The 23,839-nt window shown below is 45.3% G+C and overlaps 1 protein-coding gene across 1 annotated transcript in view; it reads right to left on the bottom strand.

The window, feature by feature from the left end:
- Window positions 1-23,431, bottom strand: part of LOC126424584 (speckle-type POZ protein-like) — a 56,725-nt gene extending 33,294 nt beyond the window's left edge. The window contains exon 1 of the mRNA XM_050087326.1: window positions 23,286-23,431. Within this exon, the coding sequence (XP_049943283.1) occupies window positions 23,286-23,431 (146 nt within the window). The remainder of the gene's footprint in view (window positions 1-23,285) is intronic.
- Window positions 23,432-23,839: the final 408 nt, after the last annotated feature.

The raw sequence follows: 23,839 nt of genomic DNA, 5'->3' as shown, positions 1-23,839 counted from the left end.
TTTTTCTGTGTTCAAATGACATGTACAGAATTATTTAATCACACGTAACCCTTTCATAAAAAACCGACTCTGACCACTACATATGAAACGAAGACAATACAAAAGGAAGAGAAGATACTACTTACTTGGAGCACAATCACGACCGATGGAGACCACCAGATTTCACTAGTACCACCAATGCAGTACCGGTAATTAAAGGTACAATAATTGAGCGTCAGCTACGAAAATCACCACTGCACAACAAGTTCTCGGCAAGCCCACAGCAACCCACAGCTAAATAGCTGCTACCGATTATTCCAGGTTTGCTACTTCGGTGAATCACTGCAATGCTGCCAACTAAGAAATACGAAATTTCAGAGTTCAGCGTTTCCAATTTCGATGGTAGGCAACGTAAACCTCGTAATTCCATCCCTCTGTGGAAACCTCGTAACTGCAGTAATCAATAAAACCATTATCAAAGAAATATTTGAAAGTTCATAGATATGTCTAATTTGTCAATTTCAAGGCTTCTACTATACATTACCAATAGCAGTAGTTACGAAGTTTTCATTGCCTACCACCTTTATCTAATCTTATACCGGCATTTAAATGAGAAAGGTCATCAGCTTAAGGATACAGGGTACTTTTACACCTCAATATTATGTCGGAATCAACACCTATTTCTTTGAGGCACTGTTTATAATGTATATGGTTTACAGATTTTTTGTTGATATCAGGTAATGCATCACACTTTCTAAACAAATGAGAAATATTCTGAATATTGTTGAACCTGCTTAGAAAGAAATTGATGCAATTCTTTTTTCCAAAATGTTTCCTCATATTGAGGTATCATTTAATTCAATGTTATACATTTGAAGGAGACCAATTTTTTACCAGACTACATCACATGATGGCTGAGGTACTAGACCCATTTAATTCCACCTTTTATGTATATTACAACATACAGACACACATTAATTCTTGTTCCACAGATCATGAATAAGACATTTCTTAATTATGTGGAATGTGTCACTTTAACATAAGTTTCCTTGCCCAAAATAATAATAATTATTTTTACAGTTACTACTTCATATCTAATAGTTCATCTAGTGAGTAGAAGCAGCTGTCATTCAGAAATTCTTTTAACTAGCTTTTAAATGTTGGTTGGCTATATGTCAGAATTTTCATACTATTTGGCAGACGACCAAAAATTTTTGTGGCAGCATAATTCACCCCTTTCTGTGCCAAAGTGAGATTTAACCCAGAATAGTGAAGATCATCCTTTCTTCTAGTGTTGTAGCCATGCACTTCGCTGTTATTTATGAATTTGGATGGGTTACTTATGACAAATTTCATAAGTGAATATATGTATTGTGAAGATACTGTGAATATCCTGAGTTCATTAAATAAATGTCTACAAGCTGATCTCAGGTGGGCTTCAGCTATTATTCTGATTACACACTTTTGTGCAATGAATACTTTCTCTCTTAATGACAAATTGCCCCAAAATATGCCATATGAAAACAGTGAATGAAAATAGGCATAGTAGACTAATTTACTGATATGTTTATCACCAGAATTTGCAATAACCCTAATAGCAGAAGTAGCTGAACCTAACCGTTGCAGCAGATCATCGATGTGTTTCTTCCAATTCAATTTCTTAACAATGCACACAACCAGAAAGTTTGAGAAATAGTGCATAGTTTATATTTATCAATGGTGTTATGCCATTTACAGTATAGAACTGTATAAACTGTGTTTTCTCAAAATTTAGTGAGAGTCCATTTCTAGAGAACCCCTTAATAATTTTCTGAAAGACATTATTTGCAATTTCCTCAGCTGAATCTTGCTTGCTGGGTATGATTACTATACTTGTATCATCACCAAAAAGAACTAGCTTTGCATCTTCATGAATTAAGAACAATAAGGAACCCAAGACAGAACCCTGTGGGACACCATTCTTGATACCTACCCAGTTAGAGGACTCCTCTGGTTTTTGCAGACTAGCTTACATTTTAATTTTTATAATTTTTTAAATAAAAATGTCATTTTTCCTATAATTTAGTATATATTGCAATAAAGCTTAGATCTACTACATAAGTAGTTACATAGAAAAAATTAAGGCAAGCTTTATAAACTTTAGGAAACATTTGTACTAGAATTCTGAAAAATACAACTTGCAGAAAAGTGCGAATAAAGATAAGAGTCCTGTGGTGTCACTGCCAGACACCACACTTGCTAGATGGTAGCCTTTAAATTGGCCGCGGTCCGTTAGTATACGTCGGACCCGCGTGTCGCCACTATCAGTGATTGCAGACCGAGCGCCGCAACACGGAAGGTCTAGAGAGACTTCCTAGCACTCGCCCCAGTGGTACAACCGACTTTGCTAGCGATGGTTCACTCACAAAATACGCTTTCATTTGCCGAGACGATAGTTAGCATAGCCTCCAGCTACGTCATTTGCTACGACTTAGCAAGGCACCATGTTCAGTTACTATTAATATTGTGAATAATGTACAGTCAAGAGCGACATTCATCATTAATAGATTAAAGTTAAGTATTCCACCAGCTACGTCCGTTTTTCTAAATTCTAATTTTCTTGTCCTGTTACAGACCTCACGCCAGCCTGCGTGAGCTAAAACGAGTGCCTTTCGGCTTCCTCTAATAATCACGGTGTTGGCTCTCCTGCCAACCCACAACATTGGCGACGAGACAACACTGCGTTCATAACCATACTGCCCTGATTTACTTGTGTAATGGCTTCGCCACCATCTCCAGATGTACTGCCCGAATTTTATCGCTTACAGAATCAGCAGACGCAGGCCTTACTGGATGCCCTTGGACAGCTTGTCCAGGGTCAACGTGCAATGCAAAACGATGCAGCAGCCGCCTCTCCACCGCTAACGCAGCCACAACATCCAGTTGCACCAACTTTTCGTCCTTTTGATGCTGCACTGGAAAGATGGATGGAGTGGTCACGCCAATTTGGATTCCATCTCGCCGACTATAGAATTCAAGGTAACGAGCGGCAGCCTTTTTTATTGTCCTCCGTAGGGGTGCACACGTACCGTGTGATAGTCAAATTATTTCCCCAACGCGATATAGCAACTCTGTCCTACGACGAAATTTTGTCTGCATTAGATGCATATTTCAAAGAATCAGTCAATGTAGTTGCCAAACGGTATACCTTCTTTCGTACAAAATGTACGGCAGGTCAGACTAATAGGGAGTGGGTTGCAACCTTGCAAGGCCTTACTAGGGATTGTGCTTTTGAGTGTCAATGTGGACTCCCTTATTCAGATAATATGGTGCGTGATGCAATTGCACAGAACGTTTCTGATGTTCGTATACGGGAACAGATTTTGAAACTAGTCAATCCCTCCCTTCAACAAGTGATAGACATATTGGATCGGCAGGACACACTTGACTTTGCTCAGGAATCATTTGAAACTTCGCCACCCGTGTGTCAGGTTAACCGGCCTGCCGGGCGAGCTGCACGGAACAGTAAACAGCCCTCGTGCCCGGCCGCGCCAAAGCCGCCTGGCTCTCAGCCACGTGTCTCGCGTCAGCAAGCAAATGCAGTGAAATCATGCCCGCGGTGTGCTACTAGACATTCGCGTGAGAATTGCCCGTCACGCCAAGCTATTTGCTTTTTCTGTAATAAAAAAGGACATGTTCAAAGTGTTTGCCGGAAAAAGCTCCGATCGGAAGCTCAAAACCGTTCCAGGCCCTTTGCTTCACGCTGGAATCGAAATCGAACCAAGGATACTCAGGCTCACAACACTTCGCCCATGGAAATTCACATAGTTCATGCCACTCCGCCCAGTGCCACTCTCTCTAACAGTGACTGTGTTCGTCCCACAAATCGTGTGCGTCAACATCGCAGGAACTCCTGTCAAGTCGCAAGTGATTTTGTACAAGTGTCTGTTCACACTGCACGAGACAGTCGCTCTTGTCGTCAGCAGGGCAATAAACTTTTTGTGGACTTGGACATTAACGGCAAAGTGATACCATTCCAGCTCGATACTGGGGCTGCAGTTTCACTGATCAATCAAGACACTTACAAACTGCTGGGCACACTTTTGTTGTGTGCCGCAACTGTTAAGTTAACTAGCTATTCGGCTCACAAGATCCCTGTGTTAGGACAGTGCAGCCTTCTTGCAACATACAAGGGACAAACAAAACTTGTGTCATTTTATGTCCTTCGTTCTTCTTCTGCAGTGAACTTGTTTGGTTTCGATTTATTTCAGTTGTTTAACTTGTCTATAGTAAATCAGGTCCTATCAGTGAACCAGACTGTGCCTTCAGACAGTGTTTCTCGTCTATGTGACGAATTTGCAGACAGTTTTGCACCGGGCCCGGTTGCGTTAAGAACTATAAAGCACATTTGGAACTGAAAGTCAACGCGCAACCGACATGTTTCAGAGCGCGCAATGTTCCCCACGCATTGTGTGATGAGGTCGCAAAAACATTACATGATTTGGAATCACAAGGTGTACCTGAACGTGTGCAGGCTTCTCTCTGGGCATCACCCTTAGTAATTTTGCCAAAACCTTCCGGAAAATTGAGACTTTGTATGGACTTCAAGGCAACAGTGAATCCACAACTAGTGACTGAAACTTTTCCTTTACCCCACCCGGAAGATCTTTTTGACAAACTGTGCCTGGGTAAATATTTTTCGAAGTTGGACCTAGCAGATGTGTACTTGCAAATACCGGTGGACGAAGAATCCCAACGCGTTTTGGTGGTTAACACGCATCTTGGTTTGTATCGATTCAAACGACTGCCATTCGGGTGTGCATCCGCCCCTTCATTGTTTCAGCAATATCTACAAACTGCTTGTGCGTCGGTCCCTACTGCAGCAAACTATCTGGACGATATTGTGATCTCCGGAAAGACGGAAGAAGAACATTTAACCAATCTCAGAACATTATTTCAGGTCCTGCGACAAAATGGTCTTCGCTTGCGGAAGGACAAATGTGTGTTTTTTGCTCGTGACTTACCCTACCAGGGACATATACTCAATGCCCAAGGCATACATCCCAGTCCCGAGCACCTCCGTGCCGTACAAGACTTGCCTTCGCCGCAGAATTTGAAGCAGCTACAGAGTGTGCTGGGAAAAATGAACTATTGTCATCGCTATGTTCCACAGGCCTCTTTCATTTCAGCATCGCTTACGCCGTAAAGGTGTTCCGTTCGTCTGGACGACGGAATGCGAACGCGCCTTTCGCCAGTTGAAATCGGCGTTGCTTTCCAATACTTGCCTTACGCCATTCGGTCCCTAGAAGCCCCTTTTGTTGATGGTGGATGCATCGGATTTCGGGATCGGTGCTGTGCTTGCGCACAAAGATGGATCGCACGATCGCCCTATTGCCTTTGCGTCCAAATTGCTCTCGTCTGCGCAAAGAAATTATTCACAGATCGAGAAAGAGCATTGGCTCTCGTATTTGGTGTTACAAAGTTTCATGATTTCTTGTATGGTCGTCACTTTACCATCCTCACAGACCACAAACCTTTGACATCGCTTTTTCATCCGACCAAGCCTGTACCTCCACGTACAGCGCAGAAATTCATTCACTGGTCTATTTTCCTCTCGCAGTACCGCTACGATATCTTGTTTCGGTCCTCTGCTAAGCACGGAAACACCGATGCGTTGTCCCGTTTGCCTGTTGCTGAGGATAGAGCATTCGAGTCCTCCGAACTTGCTTGCATGTTTATTGATTCGGAAACCGATAACGTGGTCGAATCGTTTCCGATTGATTTTCGTCGTGTAGCTACAGCCACGGCTGCCGACCCTGTCCTTGCTACCGTTCTGCGTTTTGTTGCTACGCAATGGCCCTTGCCAAAGTCACGGATGGGGGATCCGTCGGTTCGCCGATTTTTTGCTCACCAGTAGAGACTTTTTGTACGACGTGGTGTTTTGCTGTTGCGTTCTGATAATGATGAGTCCAGGGTCGTGGTCCCACGTTCGTTACAGTCCTCTGTCTTACAGCTTCTCCACCAAGGACATTTGGGTATAGTGAGAACGAAACAACTTGCTCGTCTGCACTGTACTTGGTTCGGAATCGATGCCGCGATTACGAATATGTGCTCTTCTTGCATGGTGTGTGCCGAACAACAATCCGCACCACCGCGGAAATTCTTTGCATGGCCGAAAGCCACTACCCCTTGGCAACGCTTACACATCGATTTTGCTGGTCCATTCTGGAATGCTCGATGGTTGGTTGTGGTAGATTCATTCAGTAATTTTCCTTTTGTTGTCCGGATGTCTTCCACGACGTCATCTGCCACCATCCAAGCGTTATCTGCTATCTTTTGCATTGAAGGTCTTCCGCAGACTAATGTTTCCGACAATGGCCCACAATTCATGTCTGCAGAATTTCAGTCATTCTGCAAGGCCAATGGTATTCAACATCTGACGTCCGCGCCGTTTTCGCCACAGTCAAACGGTGCCGCTGAACGATTGGTCAGGACTTTCAAGTCACAGATGTTGAAGTTGAAAGAGTCTCATTCTCGGGAAGACGCGTTATTGCTCTTTTTGTCCTCGTACCGCTCTCAGCCCCGAGATGGTCGCTCGCCGGCTGAGTTGCTCCATGGTCGCCCTCATCGAACTTTGATGTCTTTGCTACATCCGCCGCATCAGGTTCCTGTGCAGCGGCAGACACCTGCTTTTGCTCCAGGCGACGTTGTCTACCATCGTCACTACCGAGGTTCACGGGGTTGGCTCGCAGGGCGCATTCTTCGCTGCCTCGGCCGCGCGATGTATCTGGTTTTGGGGGCCTCTGGTGAGGTGCATCGTCATCTCAATCAGCTGCGCCTCTGTCGTCGGACGGGCTCTGCCGCTCGCCGTCTGCTTTCAGCGACGGTGCCGTCCGGTCAGCGCCCTGGGGACCCATCTACTGGCTCGCCTCATCCCCAGGTGTTACCGACGCTGCCTTCCATTTTGCCTCATGGCGACGCGCCGCCGCCTGTTCTCCCGCCGGCAACGCCCGCAGTGGACGCGTCGCTGCAACCGCCGGGCGCCATCCTGGGTCACACGTCGCCGATCGCTTCCCGTGGCCAGCTGTCCTACGACATGGAACTCTTGCCCGCTCCGGACCATATGTCGTCTTCGCCCGTCGGGTGCCCCGGCCCGATGGAGATCGACCCTTCGGCCCCTCCTGTCTCTCTACGGGCGCATACACAGCATGTTGGCGTGCACCCTGGACTAGGTTTTCAGGCGTTTACTAGCTCCCCGCGGTTCGAATGGCAGGGTGCGGGTGGCACAGCCTCGCCTGTTGTTAGGCTCCCCACCTCGTCACATACGTCAACATGGGGTCCTCCCCACGGCGGGCGGAAGCCTTATGCCACAACCGTGCGCCGATTTGCGGGGGAGGAATGTGGTGTCACCGCCAGACACCACACTTGCTAGGTGGTAGCCTTTAAATCGACCGCGGTCCGTTAGTATACGTCGGACCCGCGTGTCGCCACAATCAGTGATTGCAGACCGAGCGCCGCCACACGGAAGGTCTAGAGAGACTTCCTAGCTCCCGCCCCAGTGGTACAACCGACTTTGCTAGCGATGGTTCACTCACAAAATACGCTCTCATTTGCCGAGACGATAGTTAGCATAGCCTTCAGCTACGTCATTTGCTACGACCTAGCAAGGCACCATGTTCAGTTACTATTGATATTGTGAATAATGTACAGTCAAGAGCGACGCTCATTATTAATGGATTAAAGTTAAGTATTCCGCCAGCTCGTCCGTTTTTCTAAATTCTAATTTCCTTGTCCTGTTACAGACCTCACGCCAGCCTGCGTGAGCTAAAACGCGTGCCTTTCGGCTTCCTCTAAAAATCACGGTGTTGGCTCTCCTGCCAACCCACAACAAGTCCAATTAAGCTGTGCCTCTGAACATTCCTGAAGCATAGTCTTCATCCTGTAGCGTTTCTTCATCTTCAAGCTTCCTCTTGGCATTCCTTTTAGCACTTCTTCCTTCTTTGGTAACTTGAAGAGCGAATCTTTCAGCTTCATGCAGCGATTGTCTGTCATATGCAAGCAATTGATCTTCCGTATTACTGCCACATTTTATGCTTAAATTTCTTAAGACTTCAAACCTTCCTATCACTCCATCATTGAAACATATCACTGCATGTAGTACACCAACTTTTAATGTATTTAACCCTAGAAAAACATTCTTGGGTAATCTTTCCCATATGCAATGGTTGAAACTTTCAATTGTATTCTGAGTGCCCCCATGAAGACAGGGTCACTCAGGTCTCTAAAAATTCGATTTCATTCATAAGGGCTCAGGAAGAGAGTGCTTATGATGGTATATTTGACCACTTTCTTTTGCTTTTTGGTAACCACACCAAGAATCTGCTCCTTTAGGTCGAAGTCTGTAAACAGGGTGCTCATCTGTGGACAACGTGTGGAAGTAGGTGGCCCATACAGCTTTTCTCATCGCTTTAACATCATTCAGAGGTCCAGTTCGTCTAGTGGTCAGTCTATAATAACCCTGAAGAATGTCTATTTCAGTTTCTGGTTGGTTGGTTGGTTTGGGGAAAGAGACCAGACAGCGTGGTCATCGGTCTCATGGGATTAGGGAAGGATGGGGAAGGAAGTCGGCCGTGCCCTTTCAGAGGAACCATCCCGGCATTTGCCTGGAGCGATGTAGGGAAATCATGGAAAACCTAAATCAGGATGGCCGGACGCGGGATTGAACCGTCGTCCTTCCGAATGCGAGTCCAGTGTGCTAACCACTGCGCCACCTCGCTCGGTTTCAGTTTCTGTTAATCTGCCTTGGCCAGACAGATTTTCCATCACATTGCAACTTTCCTTTCATTTCTCTTCGTAGTTTCCTCAATCTAGCAGCCATCTCCCTTTGCACATGTCCACAACACTCAAGTTTTTTTTTTACTGAGGTATCATCATATACATTGAACTCATTAATTTTGTTGACAGCTTTAGAGTCCCATCGGTTAGGCACTTCGTATATCCAATGTTATAAATGTGCACCGACCTCTGAAATATTTTTAGAGGTCTATCACACTCCATACCTCCTCTGTAGCCATTATAATTCTTAGAACACTGATGATATGACATTCAGTGTTACCATTGCAGGTGCGGCAGTACTTCGATAAGCACTCAACTTCAGCAACTTGTCCATTCTTCAGAGAAGTAGCACTTACAACACCATTCAAGGAACAATGTCCTCGACATTGCCTTGTCCCATCAAGTGCAACAGAATTGTCCCTGGTTCCACTAATATTTACAGTTTCCTCTATTGCACTTTTCATAGATGGATTAGACACAACCGTCAAGGCACCTAAAAGTATGTACATGCTGAACCTACTGGGAGAAGGAAGGTCCATCAAATCAAAAAACGTTTGAGCGGCCTTTTTTCCTTTTCCTATTGCATGCATTGCATTCACTAACTTCAAATTCGTGTCATATGAATTATGCACAACGTTCGAAGCCATTTTCTAGGTGGATTTATTGCAGGATCTACACAGAACGACTAAGTTTGACACTAAACCTTTCCTACTACTTTGTTGTTCAGTTATTTCCAGACAGCTTACAGCGTCACATTGTTTACATTTCGCCACTTCCTTTATCAAAGAAGATAAGAACAACAAATACACTACAAACAGTGTCATTGTTAACATAAAAATTTGAATCACCAGGAGGTGTGCCATGTGGGAGTTTTGTCCCTGAAGAACTGATACATAGGTTACTTTCAACAGTATGGCTTGCTTTCTTTGTGAACTGGTTAGCACGGAATTTCCTTTTAATGACTTTATTGATGTGTGGCATAGTTCGTATCTATTACACACTGAAGGATATGTACTTCCACAAATATATGTAGCACTTGGGCAACAAACATTCAGTAACACGCGAACAAACTGCTTCAGTGAAACAAAAGTAAATACTAGGAAAGATAATCATTTACAGACACTAGAATTCTGCACTTACCAACATATACAATGTATCATATGTATAATTGCTGGAAACAGAAAGTTCACAGTTCTTTAGGAAATAATAGTGGTTTCTGTAACAGAAATACAGGAGGCGTGGCAGCATACACGACCGTAACTTTAAAATTTCGTATATATAGGTCATTTTTCATTTGAAACCCTATACTGTATATATCAATGTAACCAGGAAAGATTATAGAATTTAGTAAACACAGACAAAAATCGACTTTTCCACCATTTATAAGTACCCTGTATCCTTAAATATTGATTCACGCTCTACATGCTTCAGAAAGCAGAGTCATATTTCTGCATCCCACCTGGAAGGCGGCGCGTGGGTAGAAGGAGCAGGACAAATACGTCGGTACTGCAGTGAGTTTAAAAATGATTTACTGGTGCGAGAAAGAATACCTAACTTTGTACAGATGCGAAGTCTTCTACTCGTTATATGGAGAGCAAACTGAAGTGAAGTTTCCTGGCTGGCTGCACCTGATGAAAATGGGCCAAAGTAGTCGCGGAGCTCGTAGACCTCGACAGCACAGGCTAGAGGGCGCTGTTCTCTGTGTCTCGTGGTAGTGCCAACCTTTGAAACTATGTGTTGCTATCGATACCACACATATAGTAATTAGTATGCCGTTGCCTTCCTCTAGATGTGAAAATTGGGATAGAGATGAACACAAACATCATTTCCGCCCTTTTTACTGCTCATGAAAAACCATACGCTACATGTTGTACCACCATAAAGCGAGACCTTCAGAGGTGGTGGTCCACACCGCTACCTCTAATACCCAGTAGCATCTCCTCTTGCATGCCTGTATTCGTCGTGGCATACTATCTACAAGTTCATCAGGGCACTGTTGGTCCAGATTGTCCCCCTCCTCAACGGTGATTCGGTGTACATCATTCACAGTGCTTGGTGGATATCGTCCCCCATAAACAGCCCTTTTCAATCTATCCTTGACATGTTCGAAAGGGTTCATGCCTGGAGAACATGCTGGCCACTCTAGTCGAGCAATGCCGTTATCCTGAAGGAAATCATTCAGAAGATGTGCACGATGAAGGCGCGAATTGTCGTCCATGAAGACGAATGCCTAGCCAGTATGCTGCCGATATGGTTTCCCTGTCGGTCGGAAAATGGCATTCACGTATCGTACAACCATTACGGTGCTTTCCATGACCACCAGCGGCGTGCGTCGGCCTCTATAACGCCACCCTGAAACAGCAAGGAACCTCCACCCTGCTGCTCTCGCTGGACAGTGTTTCTAAGGCATTCAGCCTGACCGGGTTGCCTCCAAGCACGTCTCCAACAATTGTCTGGTTGAAGGCATATGCGACACTCGCCAGTGAAGAGAACCTGATGCCAGTCGTGAGCGGTCCATTCATCATGTTGTTGGCCCCATCTGTAGCGCGCTGCATGGAATCGTGGTCGCCATGGAAGTCGGGAGTGAAGTGGAGCATCATGCAGTCTATTGCGCACAGTTTGGGTTGTCACACGACGTCCTCTGGCTGCACGAAAAGCATTATTCAACATGGTGGCGTTGCTGTCAGGTTTCCTATGAGCCAGAATCCGTAGGTAGCGGTCTTCCACTGCAATAGCAGCCTTTGGGCAGCCTGAACAAGGCATGTCATCGACAGTTCCTGTCTCTCTATATCTCCTCCATGTCGGAACAACGTCGCTTTGGTTCACTCCGAGACGCCTGGACACTTCCCTTGTTGAAAGCCCTTCCCGGCACAATGTGGACGCGATCTAACCGCGGTATTGACCGTCTAGGCATGGTTGAACTACAGACATCACAAGCCGTGTACCTCCTTTCTGAAGGAATGACCTCCTCCGTACCGAGCGAGGTGGCGCAGTGGTTAGACACTGGACTCGCATTCGGGAGGACGACGGTTCAATCCCGCGTCCGGCCATCCTGATTTAGGTTTTCCGTGATTTCCCTAAATCGCTCCAGGTAAATGCCGGGATGGTTCCTTTCAAAGGGCACGGTCGACTTCCTTCCCCATCGTTCCCTAATCCGATGAGACCAATGACCTCGCTGTCTGGTCTCCTTCCCCACAACAACCAACCAACCTCCTCCGTCTAATAGACGCTGCTCATGCATGGTTGTTTACGTCTTCGGGCGGCTTTAGTGACATCTCTGAACAGTGAAAGGGACTGTGTTTGTGTTACAGTATCTACAGTCAACGTCTATCTTCAGGAGTTCTGGAAACTGGAGTGATACAAAACTTTTTGATGTGTGTATGTAGTAGTACTACTTCACTGTCAGAGTTGTATCGACAGTTTTTTTCTTAACCTCAAGCATTAGGATGTGCTTAATGATAATGATTATAAGAGGACAATAAACTTTTGGAAAACATCATAACTGTGTGTATGGTGAATTAAGCATCTTTTTTTTACGCTCTGATTTTAATTTCGTATTATTTAGAAGCATTACAACTGTCAGAAAACACTATTCTTTCCAGAGTGAAATTTTCACTCTGCATCGGAGTGTGCGCTGTATGAAACTTCCTGGCAGATTAAAACTGTGTGCGGGACCGAGACTCGCCCGTGAAATTCAAAGGTCCCGAGTTCGACTTTTCTAGCGACTGAGATACCCAAGCACGACTCACGCCCCGTCGTCACAGCTGTAGTTTCCCCAGAACCTCGTCTCCTACCTTCAAAACTTCACAGAAGCTCTCCTGCAGAACTAGCACTCCCGGAACTATTGTTACCTACCTATATATGGAATTATTATGAATTAACTTTAATAATAAATATAATCTTAAATATTAATTAATATTTCACAACATGAAGTGGGTAAATTATTTTTTATAGGCATTATAGGACGCTGAGACTTGCTTAAGAAACAATCCACACCTCTGAGACTGTTGGTTTGTCTATAAATTTGATTTCCACAAACATCTGTTTTTCTCAGAACTTTGTTTCTGGGCTTTGGGCCCTTACGGTTCTCAGTGCGTCAACCGTAGCACGGTAACTGCAGTGCTACGTGATCGTGGTATTGAGTTTCGTCTCACGTCTCCCGATACCTCCCAAACAAAATGGTGTTGCTGAAAAAGCAGATTGACACACTGTGAAATTAGCTCGCTCCATGTTATCACATTGCAAGTTACATTAATGTTTTTGGGTTCACAGATGCGACACATATGTTTTACTACTCAGTCGTACTCGGAGATCAGTGCTCAAGGTGAAACATCTCCCGAGTTGTGGACTGACAAAGTGTTCGACAGTTTTAGATATTTACGCATTTTTGGGTCAAAGTAATATGTTTATTTCCCAAAAAATTTCGTTCCAAGTTCGATGAAAGTCCATTTTAATGGTCATGTGAATGCCAAAGATGGTAAAAAAGTGTGGGGTGTATCAAAATGTCGTGTAAGAAATCATGCAACAACTGGAAATTCTGTTGGTATGGTATTTAATTCCATACCTGAAGAAATAGAAGAGGAGAGGGACTTGATGAGTAGTTCTCGATCACATCAGAAAGTTAAATTTATTATTGATGAAATGGAAACTAGTAACCAAGAATGTTCGGATGAATTGCCAGCTCGTCGTCTAGTTCGTAAAGTACACCGACCAGTGAGCTTTAGTGATGACGTATGAAGTTAGCAGGCTCGTCCCTCTCAAGAAACTACAATAGCGATATATGAAGAGCTCGCAGCAACAAACTCCGACGAAGCTGTAGAAAATGATTCCGGCAAGTGATTTTATCCAATAAAAGAAGAAACGAAGGCCTTTGACAAAAATGGTACTCGGAAGTTAGTAGGGCTGCCTAACGGTAAACATACTGTCGATAATCCATGGGTACTTCATGTCAAATATGGACCTGGTACATCTGTTGATCGATACCATGGTTGCTTGGTAGTCTGCTGGGTCGAGGCCCACGAGAAAGACAGGCCGCGGCGCGCACGTCACGTAGGTAGGATTACAAGGGAACTTCCTGTGGTGTCACCGCCAGACACCACACTTGCTAGGTGGTAGCTTTAAGTCGGCCGCGGTCCATTAGTACATGTCGGACCCGCGTGTCGCCACTGTCGCCACTGTCAGTGATAGCAGACCGAGCGCCACCACACAGCAGGTCTCGAGAGACTTACTAGCACTCGCCCCAGTTGTACGGACGACTTGGCTAGCGATGCAACACTGACGAAGCCTCGTTTATTTGCAGAGAAGATAGTTAGAATAGCCTTCAGCTAAGTCAATGGCTACGACCTAGCAAGGCGCCGTAGCAATTGATAGTTTTCGTATGAAGCATGTCTCATCAAGAACGATACCTCACGCCATCCTGGCGTGAGCTTATAGCGTGCATTTCGGCCTTCTCTAGCAATATAACACTTCCCCATCGCACCCGCCTCAGATTTAGTTATAAGTTAGCACAGTGGATAAGCCTTGAAAAACTGAACACAGATCAATCGAGAAAACAGGAAGAAGTTATGCGGAACTAAGAAAAAAAAGCAAAATATACAAAGCGAGTAGTTCATGCGCAACATAGCTAACATCAAGGAGACGGTGAACTCAGGAGCGCCGTTGTTCCGTGGCTAGCGTGAGCAGCTCCGGTACGAGAAGTCCTCTATCTGTTCGGTCAGAGGGCTAGCTGCCCTCTGTAATAAAAAAAAAAAAAAAACTGAGATAATGGATCAACAACGAACTGAAACGAGTGTCTTCCGACGTCCGCCCACAGCAGATACAACGAACAAAAACGAACAAAATGAGATTAAAAAAAAGAAAGAAGTCCTTGGTTCAAATCCTCCCTCCAGTGAAAATTTTATTTTCGCAAATTTATGATCTGTCCGTTCGTTCACTGACGTCTCTGTTCACTGTAATAAGTTTAGTGTCTGTGTTTTGCGACCGCACCGCAAAACCGTGCGATTAGTAGACGAAAGGACGTGCCTCTCCAATGGGAACCGAAAACATTTGATCGCAAGGTCGTAGGTCAACCGATTCCTCCACAGGAAAACACGTCTGATATATTCTATACGACACTGGTGACGGCATGTGCGTCACATGACAGGAATATGTTGTCGACCCACCTAACTTGTACACTTGGCGAATGCGTAAAAAGAATCTTCTACCTTGCTCGATTTAGGTTTTCTTGTGGATGTTTCGATGTTTGTTTAGGTGTAGCGTCCCCATACTACGGCGCAGTTACCTCGCATCGGACGGACAGACGGACAGATAATAATTGTCTGAAAATAAAAAATCACACTTTGTACTCGAGGGACGATTTGAACCAAGAACCTCTCTTTCCACAGTTGCGGGACCACGGCGCTCCTGAGCTCGTAATGTCATTGATGTTGCCCATCTTGTGCATGGACTACTCAGTTTGTATATTTGGCTTATTTTTTTCATAGTTCCACCAACTTCTTCCTGTTTTCTCGATTGATTTGTGTTCAGTTTTTCAAGGCCTATCCACTGTGCCAACTTATAACAAAATCTGAGGGGGGTGCGATGCGGAGGTTCCCTTGTGAGTACAAATGACGTCTCAGCCAATATACTGCCTCTTTATACCCTCTGTAAGCGATACTACCGCCATGTGTATAAGCGCAAATCGCTATCCCGTGAGCGTGGTCACCTCAGTGCATAGTAATATGCTACGGCCCCGAACGCATCACTCCCACAGTAACCACACAGAGACTAATCATAACACTCACAAACTCATTAAGCAGTTATTTTTCTCCGGCAGCATTACTTGAACGGAATGATCAGGAATGCTGGTGTCCTATTCACCCGTCAGCTTCAAGTGCAATCAGACACTAGAATTTATCAAAGGCAGAAACGCTAATATGCAGGGCAATATTAGTAAGTATTCTCTGTCATGCACTTCACGTTGGTTTTCAGAGTATGGGTGGAGATTTTGATTTAAATTTGTAGCTATCAACCCACTTGTGTCACTTCTTTTATACACGCACACTTGCTGGCGCGCACACACACACACACACACACACACACACACACAAGCACACACACACACACACACACAAGCACACACACACACATACATACATTTGTAAACGTCGATTTAAAAAGTAAAATTCAAGTGTTTTACATTGGAAGATGATCCGTACTCCAACTAAAAATTAATGTAAATAAGGCTGTGTACTCGAAAGAAATTACGGCCCTCTGGGAAACAACCGAAGATCGAGAGAAGCATATTGTTTATACAAGTCGTGGATGTTTCCGTGGTAACCGGGGGTAAGAAACAAATGCTGCCATAGCTTTCTGATGTACTCGCCTCACCGATCTGTCTGCTTGAGTTCTATATACTGTGAGTTCATCTCTTCTTCTGAAACTGAAAGTGACACTTAAAAGGAAGAATACTGATTATTTGTTCGGAATTCGTTTCGCAGCCGCTACGAAGGAGAGATGTCGTCGTCGTGTGTGGTGCTTATCTTGATGACTTTCGCGGAGGGACTGAATGTGTACGGCGTGGAGCCACCTTATCCTTTAAGGTAAGTGCTCCCTCTGGTCAGCTCCAGAGATAAATGACGATTCTCTGTTTACTGATTCCACTGCGCTGACATAACGCACGTGTCTGTATGGACGTATAGTGTGTCTAATCGTCAAAGCAGCGAATAATTCAAGCGTATCCCCAATTTAAAGCTATGCAAAGGCGGTTTCTTGCTAATAATAGTACGCAGACGGCCATGTAATTTTGTTATATAATTAATAATGTGACCTGTTGTATGAACAGAGAGTAAGCATTTTTAATGGGGTTGTATACGTTTTTTAACGTTATTTAAAATTTTATAAAGTGAAGCGTCTAGTAATTCAAAAAGAGTGTTCTATATTTAAACCGGTACTTTGCAAATTACTGTGAAGCGCATGGCAGAGAGTACATCCAATTCAATTGTGTAACAGAGTTCCATCCAGCTCCATTCACTTATGGAACTCGGGAAGAACGATTACTTAAATGCTTCTGTGGGTTTTGTAATTAGTCAGTCTTGTCTACACGGTTCCTACGGTTCCAATACTTTGGAGACGGCAGTACATTTGGGGATTTGTCACTTCATACTGGTTCTCGAAACTTAGTACGTAGGGTTTCGTGGGATATCCCTTCAAGCAGTTCTGCCAGTTCAGGTTTTAGAGCATATCGGAGATGATCTCCATCGAGTGATAGAACCTATAACCATTCGTGCTGCTCGCCGCTGTGGAAGTTCAGTATTTCCTGATAGTGCTATCTGATATTGGTCACACACACTTCTGCAATTTTGTAACAAGGTGACGCCACGACGTTGAGATCTCAATTTGCATCAAACTTTGTACACCTTTAGTAGGCCGTTAAAACCAAATAACGTGCAAGTAGGTGCACTATGTGCCAATTCCGAGAAAATCGCAAGAGAAGTTATACGAGTCTATTATGAAACTGATGTATCCGTGCGTAGACGTCTGTCGTAAGAAGTCTTTGTGGTCAAGCGACTACAGTTAACGTTTTGCTAGAAGATCGTGGACGAGTCGATGGTTCGAATCCCGCCAATACTTATTATTTATTTTATATTTTTTTTCATTCCTGGTCACATTATTTAATTTATACGATATTTGAGAGGCAATACAATGAAAAGAAACACCGCGAACATTTCCATGAAGTGTTATGTAACTCATTACTATTTGTAATTAAATTTTGAAGGACGAGGGACAGGCTTGGGAAGCCCAAGTCAAACCTCGATAAATAATAATGCGAACGACGTTATTCACAGTAAGAAATATAGCAAGTCACAAAGTGCCTTACCACAAGGGTGATGTACAATTACTCGTTGAATGTATTCTCGACATAAAACGTCGCAGGACGGTATTTGTCACAGAGACACGGGTGACATAAATTGAAACTTCATGCAAATACACATGGTATTTTTTTTTCATTATATTGCCTTTCATATGTGATATAATTCAAATAATACGACCAGTGATGAAAAATAAATTGCTACGTTTCATCGGGAGTCAAACCGTCTCTTGATACTCCTAAGCGATCCGAATGTCGTGGCCTTCACTTCCAAGATAGATCGCATGGGTCTTTTTTATGCAACTCCATTCGAGACAGTGAATTTCCCCAGTGCTCTGCCACCAACTTTACCAACGAAGGGTCTTGTATAATCATTGCATACAATACCCTCACAAACTTTTACATCCAGGCGTGTGTGTATGAGTCGACTGATTCCAATTGTGACTCATTGATACTGTAGTCATAGGAAATTAATTTATACGTTTTGAGCAAGACACAGTTTTAAATTTCTGAACTTTTGGAAGAAATTTTGGAAGAACTTACTATCAAGACCCGACTGGATATTTCTACCAATTTTGTTACAGTGTTTGATCTTGGATAACTGCATCATCTACAAAAAGACTGATGTTCTACAAATATTGTCCAGTAGGTTATTGATATACAATACAAAAAGTAAGGGCCCAGTGCACTTCCCTGTGGTACGCTGCTCCTGCATCTGTCTACGTCTTTCAGCCCAAGATAAAACGCTACGTCCTCAGACCAGTTCGAATTTCGTTTGATACCCAGTACGGTGTCAGTCTCGTGAACGAGCGTCGATGTCATGCTTAGTCAAATTCTTTTCGGATGTCAAGATATACACAGGGTGAGAAGTATTTAAACCGACGAACTCAGGGACGTTGTAGAGGACATCAAAACAAATATTTTTCCCTGATGTTATTTTTTCCAATGAGGAGTATTTAAACCGGTAGAGGAAGATTTCTCTGGTGGCAAATTAATTAAACCAACAACACTTTTCCATTTTTTTATGACCAAGAGACAACACACTAACACAACCCAATTTCAATTAAAGTAGATTTTCAAAAATGTCTCCATCGAGACGTAAACAAAGGTTACATCGTCGGATCATGTTCTGTCTGACACGGGCAAAAACCCCAGAGCATCGTGACCTGTTCCCGCTGCTGCTACTATCCGGGCAACCAGATCTCCTTCTGATGCAACAGGAGTTGTGTAAACAAGGTTGCACATCTCCCCCCCCCCCCCCCCCTACACACACAAAAAAGTCCAGAGGGGACATATCTGGGGATCGAGCAGGCCATGGTACAGGACCACCTCTGCCAATCCACGTTTCTGGGAACCGTCGGTCCAGGAATCGACGCACACGACGACTGAAAAGTGCCGGCGCCCCGTCATGTTGGAACCACATGTGTTGTCTTGTAGGGAGCGAGACGTCTTCCAGCAATTCTGACAATGCTCTGGAGAGAAAATTGTAATAGTGCCTGCCATTTAATGGCCTAGGTAGCAGATACGGCCCAATCAAGCAGTCCCCAACAACATCGACCCGCACATTGACGAAGAACCGCACTTGATGAGCGCTAGTGACTGTGGCATTTGGGTTACCCTCACTCCAAACATGCGAACTGTGCATGATAAAGAGTCCATCACGCCCGAAAGTTGCTTCATCGGTAAACAACACAGAGGATGGAAATGTAGGATGCATTTCACACTGTTCCAGGTACCACTGCGAAAATTGTGCTCTGGGTGGATAACCAACTGATTCCAGGTTACGAACACGCTGTAAGCGAAATGGACGTAACAATTGCTCTCTAAGGACTGTTCTTACATTCGTCTTATTCGTCCCCATGTTACGTGCAATTGCACGAGTGCTGATTGAAGGATCGCGCTCCACATGCTGCAAGACAGCTTCCTCTAATTGCAGCGTTATTACCGTGCGACGGCGTCCCTGTCCAGGTAATCTGCTAAATGACCCGGTCTCACGCAGACGTTGGTACACAGCAGCAAAGCTCGTACGACGGCGATTAGGATATTGTTGTTGATAAACCCGCTGTGCAGCTCGTCCGTTGTGGTGCGCTACGTAGTACGCACCAACCACATCAGTGTACTCACTCCAGGTGTATCGCTCCATTAGTAAACAGAGACAATGCACTACTACACTGGTGGACAGCAGTTGCCTACAACTGAAGAGCGTAATACGACCTCCACCGGTTTAAATAATCCTCATAGGAAAAAATGATATTAGGGAAAAATCTTTGTTTTGACCTCCCCTACAACCTCCCAGAGTTTGTCGGTTTAAATACTAGTCACCCTGTATACTATGTAAACTGAAAGTGGAGGAGTGAGAAGGAAAGGGATGGGAAGGAACTGAAGATATCAGCTGCATCGGGGCTTTATGCGGAATCAACGGTAACGAGTGAAAATGTGTGCTGCGGCGGGACTCGAACCCGGGATTTCGCAAATGCACGGCACGGACCATCTCGACAGACTCCCTCGTCAACTCACATTCCCACCCAGTGCCACCCGTCCCCAGTATCCATCCATGTCCTCCACGCTCTTTAATTTTAGATTCCCGCTGGACTTAGGACGGTATTATGCTTCGCACTGAAGGTTGTCGATTCGTGGCCCATCGAAGGTAATCAATTGTATGAGTGCATTCACATAACATGACATACATCATCTACATGATCACGTTGGCCCATGGATTTCAGAGCAATACTGTTCGAAGAAGAATCCTAAAAGTGTGCTGAAATTGAGGGGAATCAGCAGTAGCGGGGTTATCATGGCAGTCTGCGTCGTCATTTCAGACCTTTCGGCTGTTTACTTGTTTACACTGCCGTCTAACAGGAAATGTGTTGTGCGTCGTTTGACTTCTGTCATGCGAAAACTCACTTCCGCACGTTTCTTGCGTTTCGTCATTCTCCCTATGCCATCTGCTCTGATTCTTTGAGCGCCATTCAGAATCTCCGTGACCCATATTCGGACCACCCTCTCGTGCAACGGATTCAACGGTCCCTTTAGTCGCTAGCTGATACCGGCGCTCGTGTCCTTGTTTTGCGGATTCCTGGCCACGTTGGTGTGCCTGGGAACGAAGCTGCTGATGCTGCGGCCATGGCTGCTGTCCTCCTGCCTCGGACAGCTTCCTTTTGTGTCCCATCAACTGATGTTAGTGGGGTTCTTTGTCGGCGCGTTTCATCGTTGTGCCATGAGGCTTGGTCCTCTCTCCGTGAGAATAAGCTTAGGGCCACCAAACCGATCCCGACAGCTCGGACGACCTCCGCACGCCCTTCTCGGCGAAAGGAGGTCGTTTTGGCCAGGTTGCGGATTGGGCATTGCCGATTTAGCCACCGCTACCTGTTGTCCGGTGACCCCCCTTCGCAGTGCCCCTGTCGTCTTCCATTGACGCTGCGCCGTGTTTTATTGTCCTGTCCTCGTTTTATTCACTCTCGTGTTGTCCTGTGTCTGCCGTCTACCTTACAGGAACTTTTAGCTGATGACGCTCGAGCAGCTGCTCGTGTCCTTCGTTTTAATACACTGACGGACTTGTCCAGAAAGATCTAACTCGTTTATTTTGTTTCTCTGAGTCTTTGTAAGTACTTTCTGATGTTGCCCCCTTGCGTTTTTCTGCGCTATTAGTGCACTAACGTTAGTGACTGGGCGCTAATGACCTTAGGAGTTGAGCGCCCTAAAAAAAAAACGTACGTAGTCATTAATGTTACTCATTATTAGGACACGAGTCCGGAAATGCTTGATTCAAAATTATTCTGCTCAAAACAGTGATATTCACCGAAACTTTTTTCTCACTACAGACCACAACTGCGAAACCAAGCATTTCTGAACACATTTTGTAATGAATGTTTTACTGTCTACATATGGGGAATAAGCACCTGAAATTGTGCCATCTGTCTTGGAAAAGCCTTCATGTCTTCCGAAAAGACCATGAAGAAGGGTAAAAAATCCTAAGTTAGAGGTCATACAGATATTTGCAAACAGTTGCTCGTCCCACGTAACATTCGCAATTACAACGGGAAAAGGGGGTGGTGAGTGTCTGCGGTACAGAAGTTACCTCCACGATACACCATAAGCTGGCTTGTGGAGTATAGGTGCAGATGTATACACTACTGGCCATTAAAATTGCTATATCAAGAAGAAATGCAGATGATAAACGGGTATTCATTGGACACGTATATTATACTAGAAATGACATGTGATTACATTTTCACGCAATTTGGGTGCATAGGTCCTGAGAAATCAGTACCCAGAACAACCTGCTCTGGCCGTAATAACGGCCTTGATACGCCTGGGCATTGTCAAGAAGAGCTCGGATGGCGTGTACAGGTACAGCTGCCCATGCAGCTTCAAGAGTAGCGACTGGCGTATTGTGACGAGCCAGTTGCTCGGCCACCATTGGCCAGACGTTTTCAATTGGTGCGAAATCTGGAGAATGTGCTGGCCAGGGCAGCAGTCGAACATTTTCTGTATCCAGAAAGGCCCGGACAGGACCTGCAACATGCGGGCGTGCATTATCCTGCTGAAATGTAGGGTTTCGCAGGGATCGAATGAAGGGTAGAGCCACGCGTCGTAACACATCTGAAATGTAACGTCCACTGTTCAAAGTGCCATCAATGCGAACAAGAGGTGACCGAGACGTGTAACCAATGACACCCCATACCATCACGCCGGATGATACATCAGTATGGCGATGACGAATACACGCTTCCAATGTGCGTTCACCGCGATGTCGCCAAACACGGATGCGAACAGATGATGCTGTAAACAGAACCTGGATTCATCCGAAAAAATGACGTTTTGCCATTCGTGCACCCAGGTTCGCCTTTGAGTACACCATGTCAAGCGCTTCTGTCTGTGGATGGAGCTTCAAGGGTAACCGTAGCCAGGGTCTCCGAGCTGATAGTCCATGCTGCTGCAAACGTCGTCGAACTGTTCGTGCAGATGGTTGTTGTCTTGCAAACGTCCGCATCTGTTGACTCAGGGATCTAGACGTGGCTGCACGACCGTTACAGCCGTGCGGATAAGATGCCTGTCATCTCGGCTGCTAGTGATACGAGGCCGTTGGGATCCAGCACGGCGTTCCGTATTACCCTCCTGAACCCACGGATTCCATATTCTGCTAACAGTGATTGGATCTCGACCAAGGCGAGCAGCAATGTAGCGATACGATAAATCGCAATCGCGATAGGCTACGATCCAACCTTTATCAAAGTCGGAAACGTGATGGTACGCATTTCTCCTCGTTACACGAGGCGTCACAACAACGTTTCACCAGGCAACGCCGGTCAACTACTGTTTGTGTATGAGAAATCGGCAGGAAACCTTCCTCATATCAGCACGTTGTAGGTGTTGCCACCGGCGCCAACCTTGTGTGAATGCTCTGAAAAGCTAATCATTTGCATATCACAGCATCTTCTTCCTGTAGGTTAAATTTAATTTTAATGGCCAGTAGTGTAGTCTGAGTGCCTCTCCAGCCACCCAGTGTCATCCCTTCCGGCCCCCATCTCCGCCCTTTCACCCAAAATTCCAAATGAATTTCGTAGAATGAATCTTTCTTGATGGAAGCGATGTTGTGGTGTGGTGGAATCTGGTTTCTGAAGTGATGACATGAAAGCCATACCGAATCACTCTAGTGAGTGCTGAGGCGTTCTGGTGTGCCGACAGCGACGCCAGTCGGCTAGTGGGCGCCCAGCTGGAGAACCTGCCGTCGATGGTGGTGTTGGTGGTGCGGCGGGTCGGCGTCTGCAGTGGCTCACTGGCCTCCATGCGGTGGGTGGCGACAGCGGCCGACTGCACTGAGAGCTCGCCCCCCCCTCCCCCCCCCTCTCCGACATCCAGCTGAAGGCTGGTTACCGTGAGTCCAGGGACGACGACAGACAACAGGTGTGTGGTCGCTACGCTACCGTATTACTGCCTGCATATTTAGCACAATATGCGACGAGTGAGTTCAGGAAGACACTGTTCTACCAGGTAATGGTAGAACAGTGTCATAGCAGTGTGTCAGAAAAATAATGAGACTGCGAATACTGTGTACGAACCAGAAAAGCGGTTGAGTCCCCTCTTCGTACAAGAGATACGTTGAATCCTCCCCTTGACTCGGTAGTAGTGTGGTGCGCGTACTGTAAGACCTTCAGTACACACACCATCAGATTATTTGACTTGTCGCCCCAACGA

The sequence above is a fragment of the Schistocerca serialis genome, chromosome 10, assembly GCF_023864345.2.
Source record: "Schistocerca serialis cubense isolate TAMUIC-IGC-003099 chromosome 10, iqSchSeri2.2, whole genome shotgun sequence".
Taxonomy (NCBI): Eukaryota; Metazoa; Arthropoda; class Insecta; order Orthoptera; family Acrididae; genus Schistocerca; species Schistocerca serialis.
This window is presented reverse-complemented; position numbering and strand designations above follow the sequence as displayed.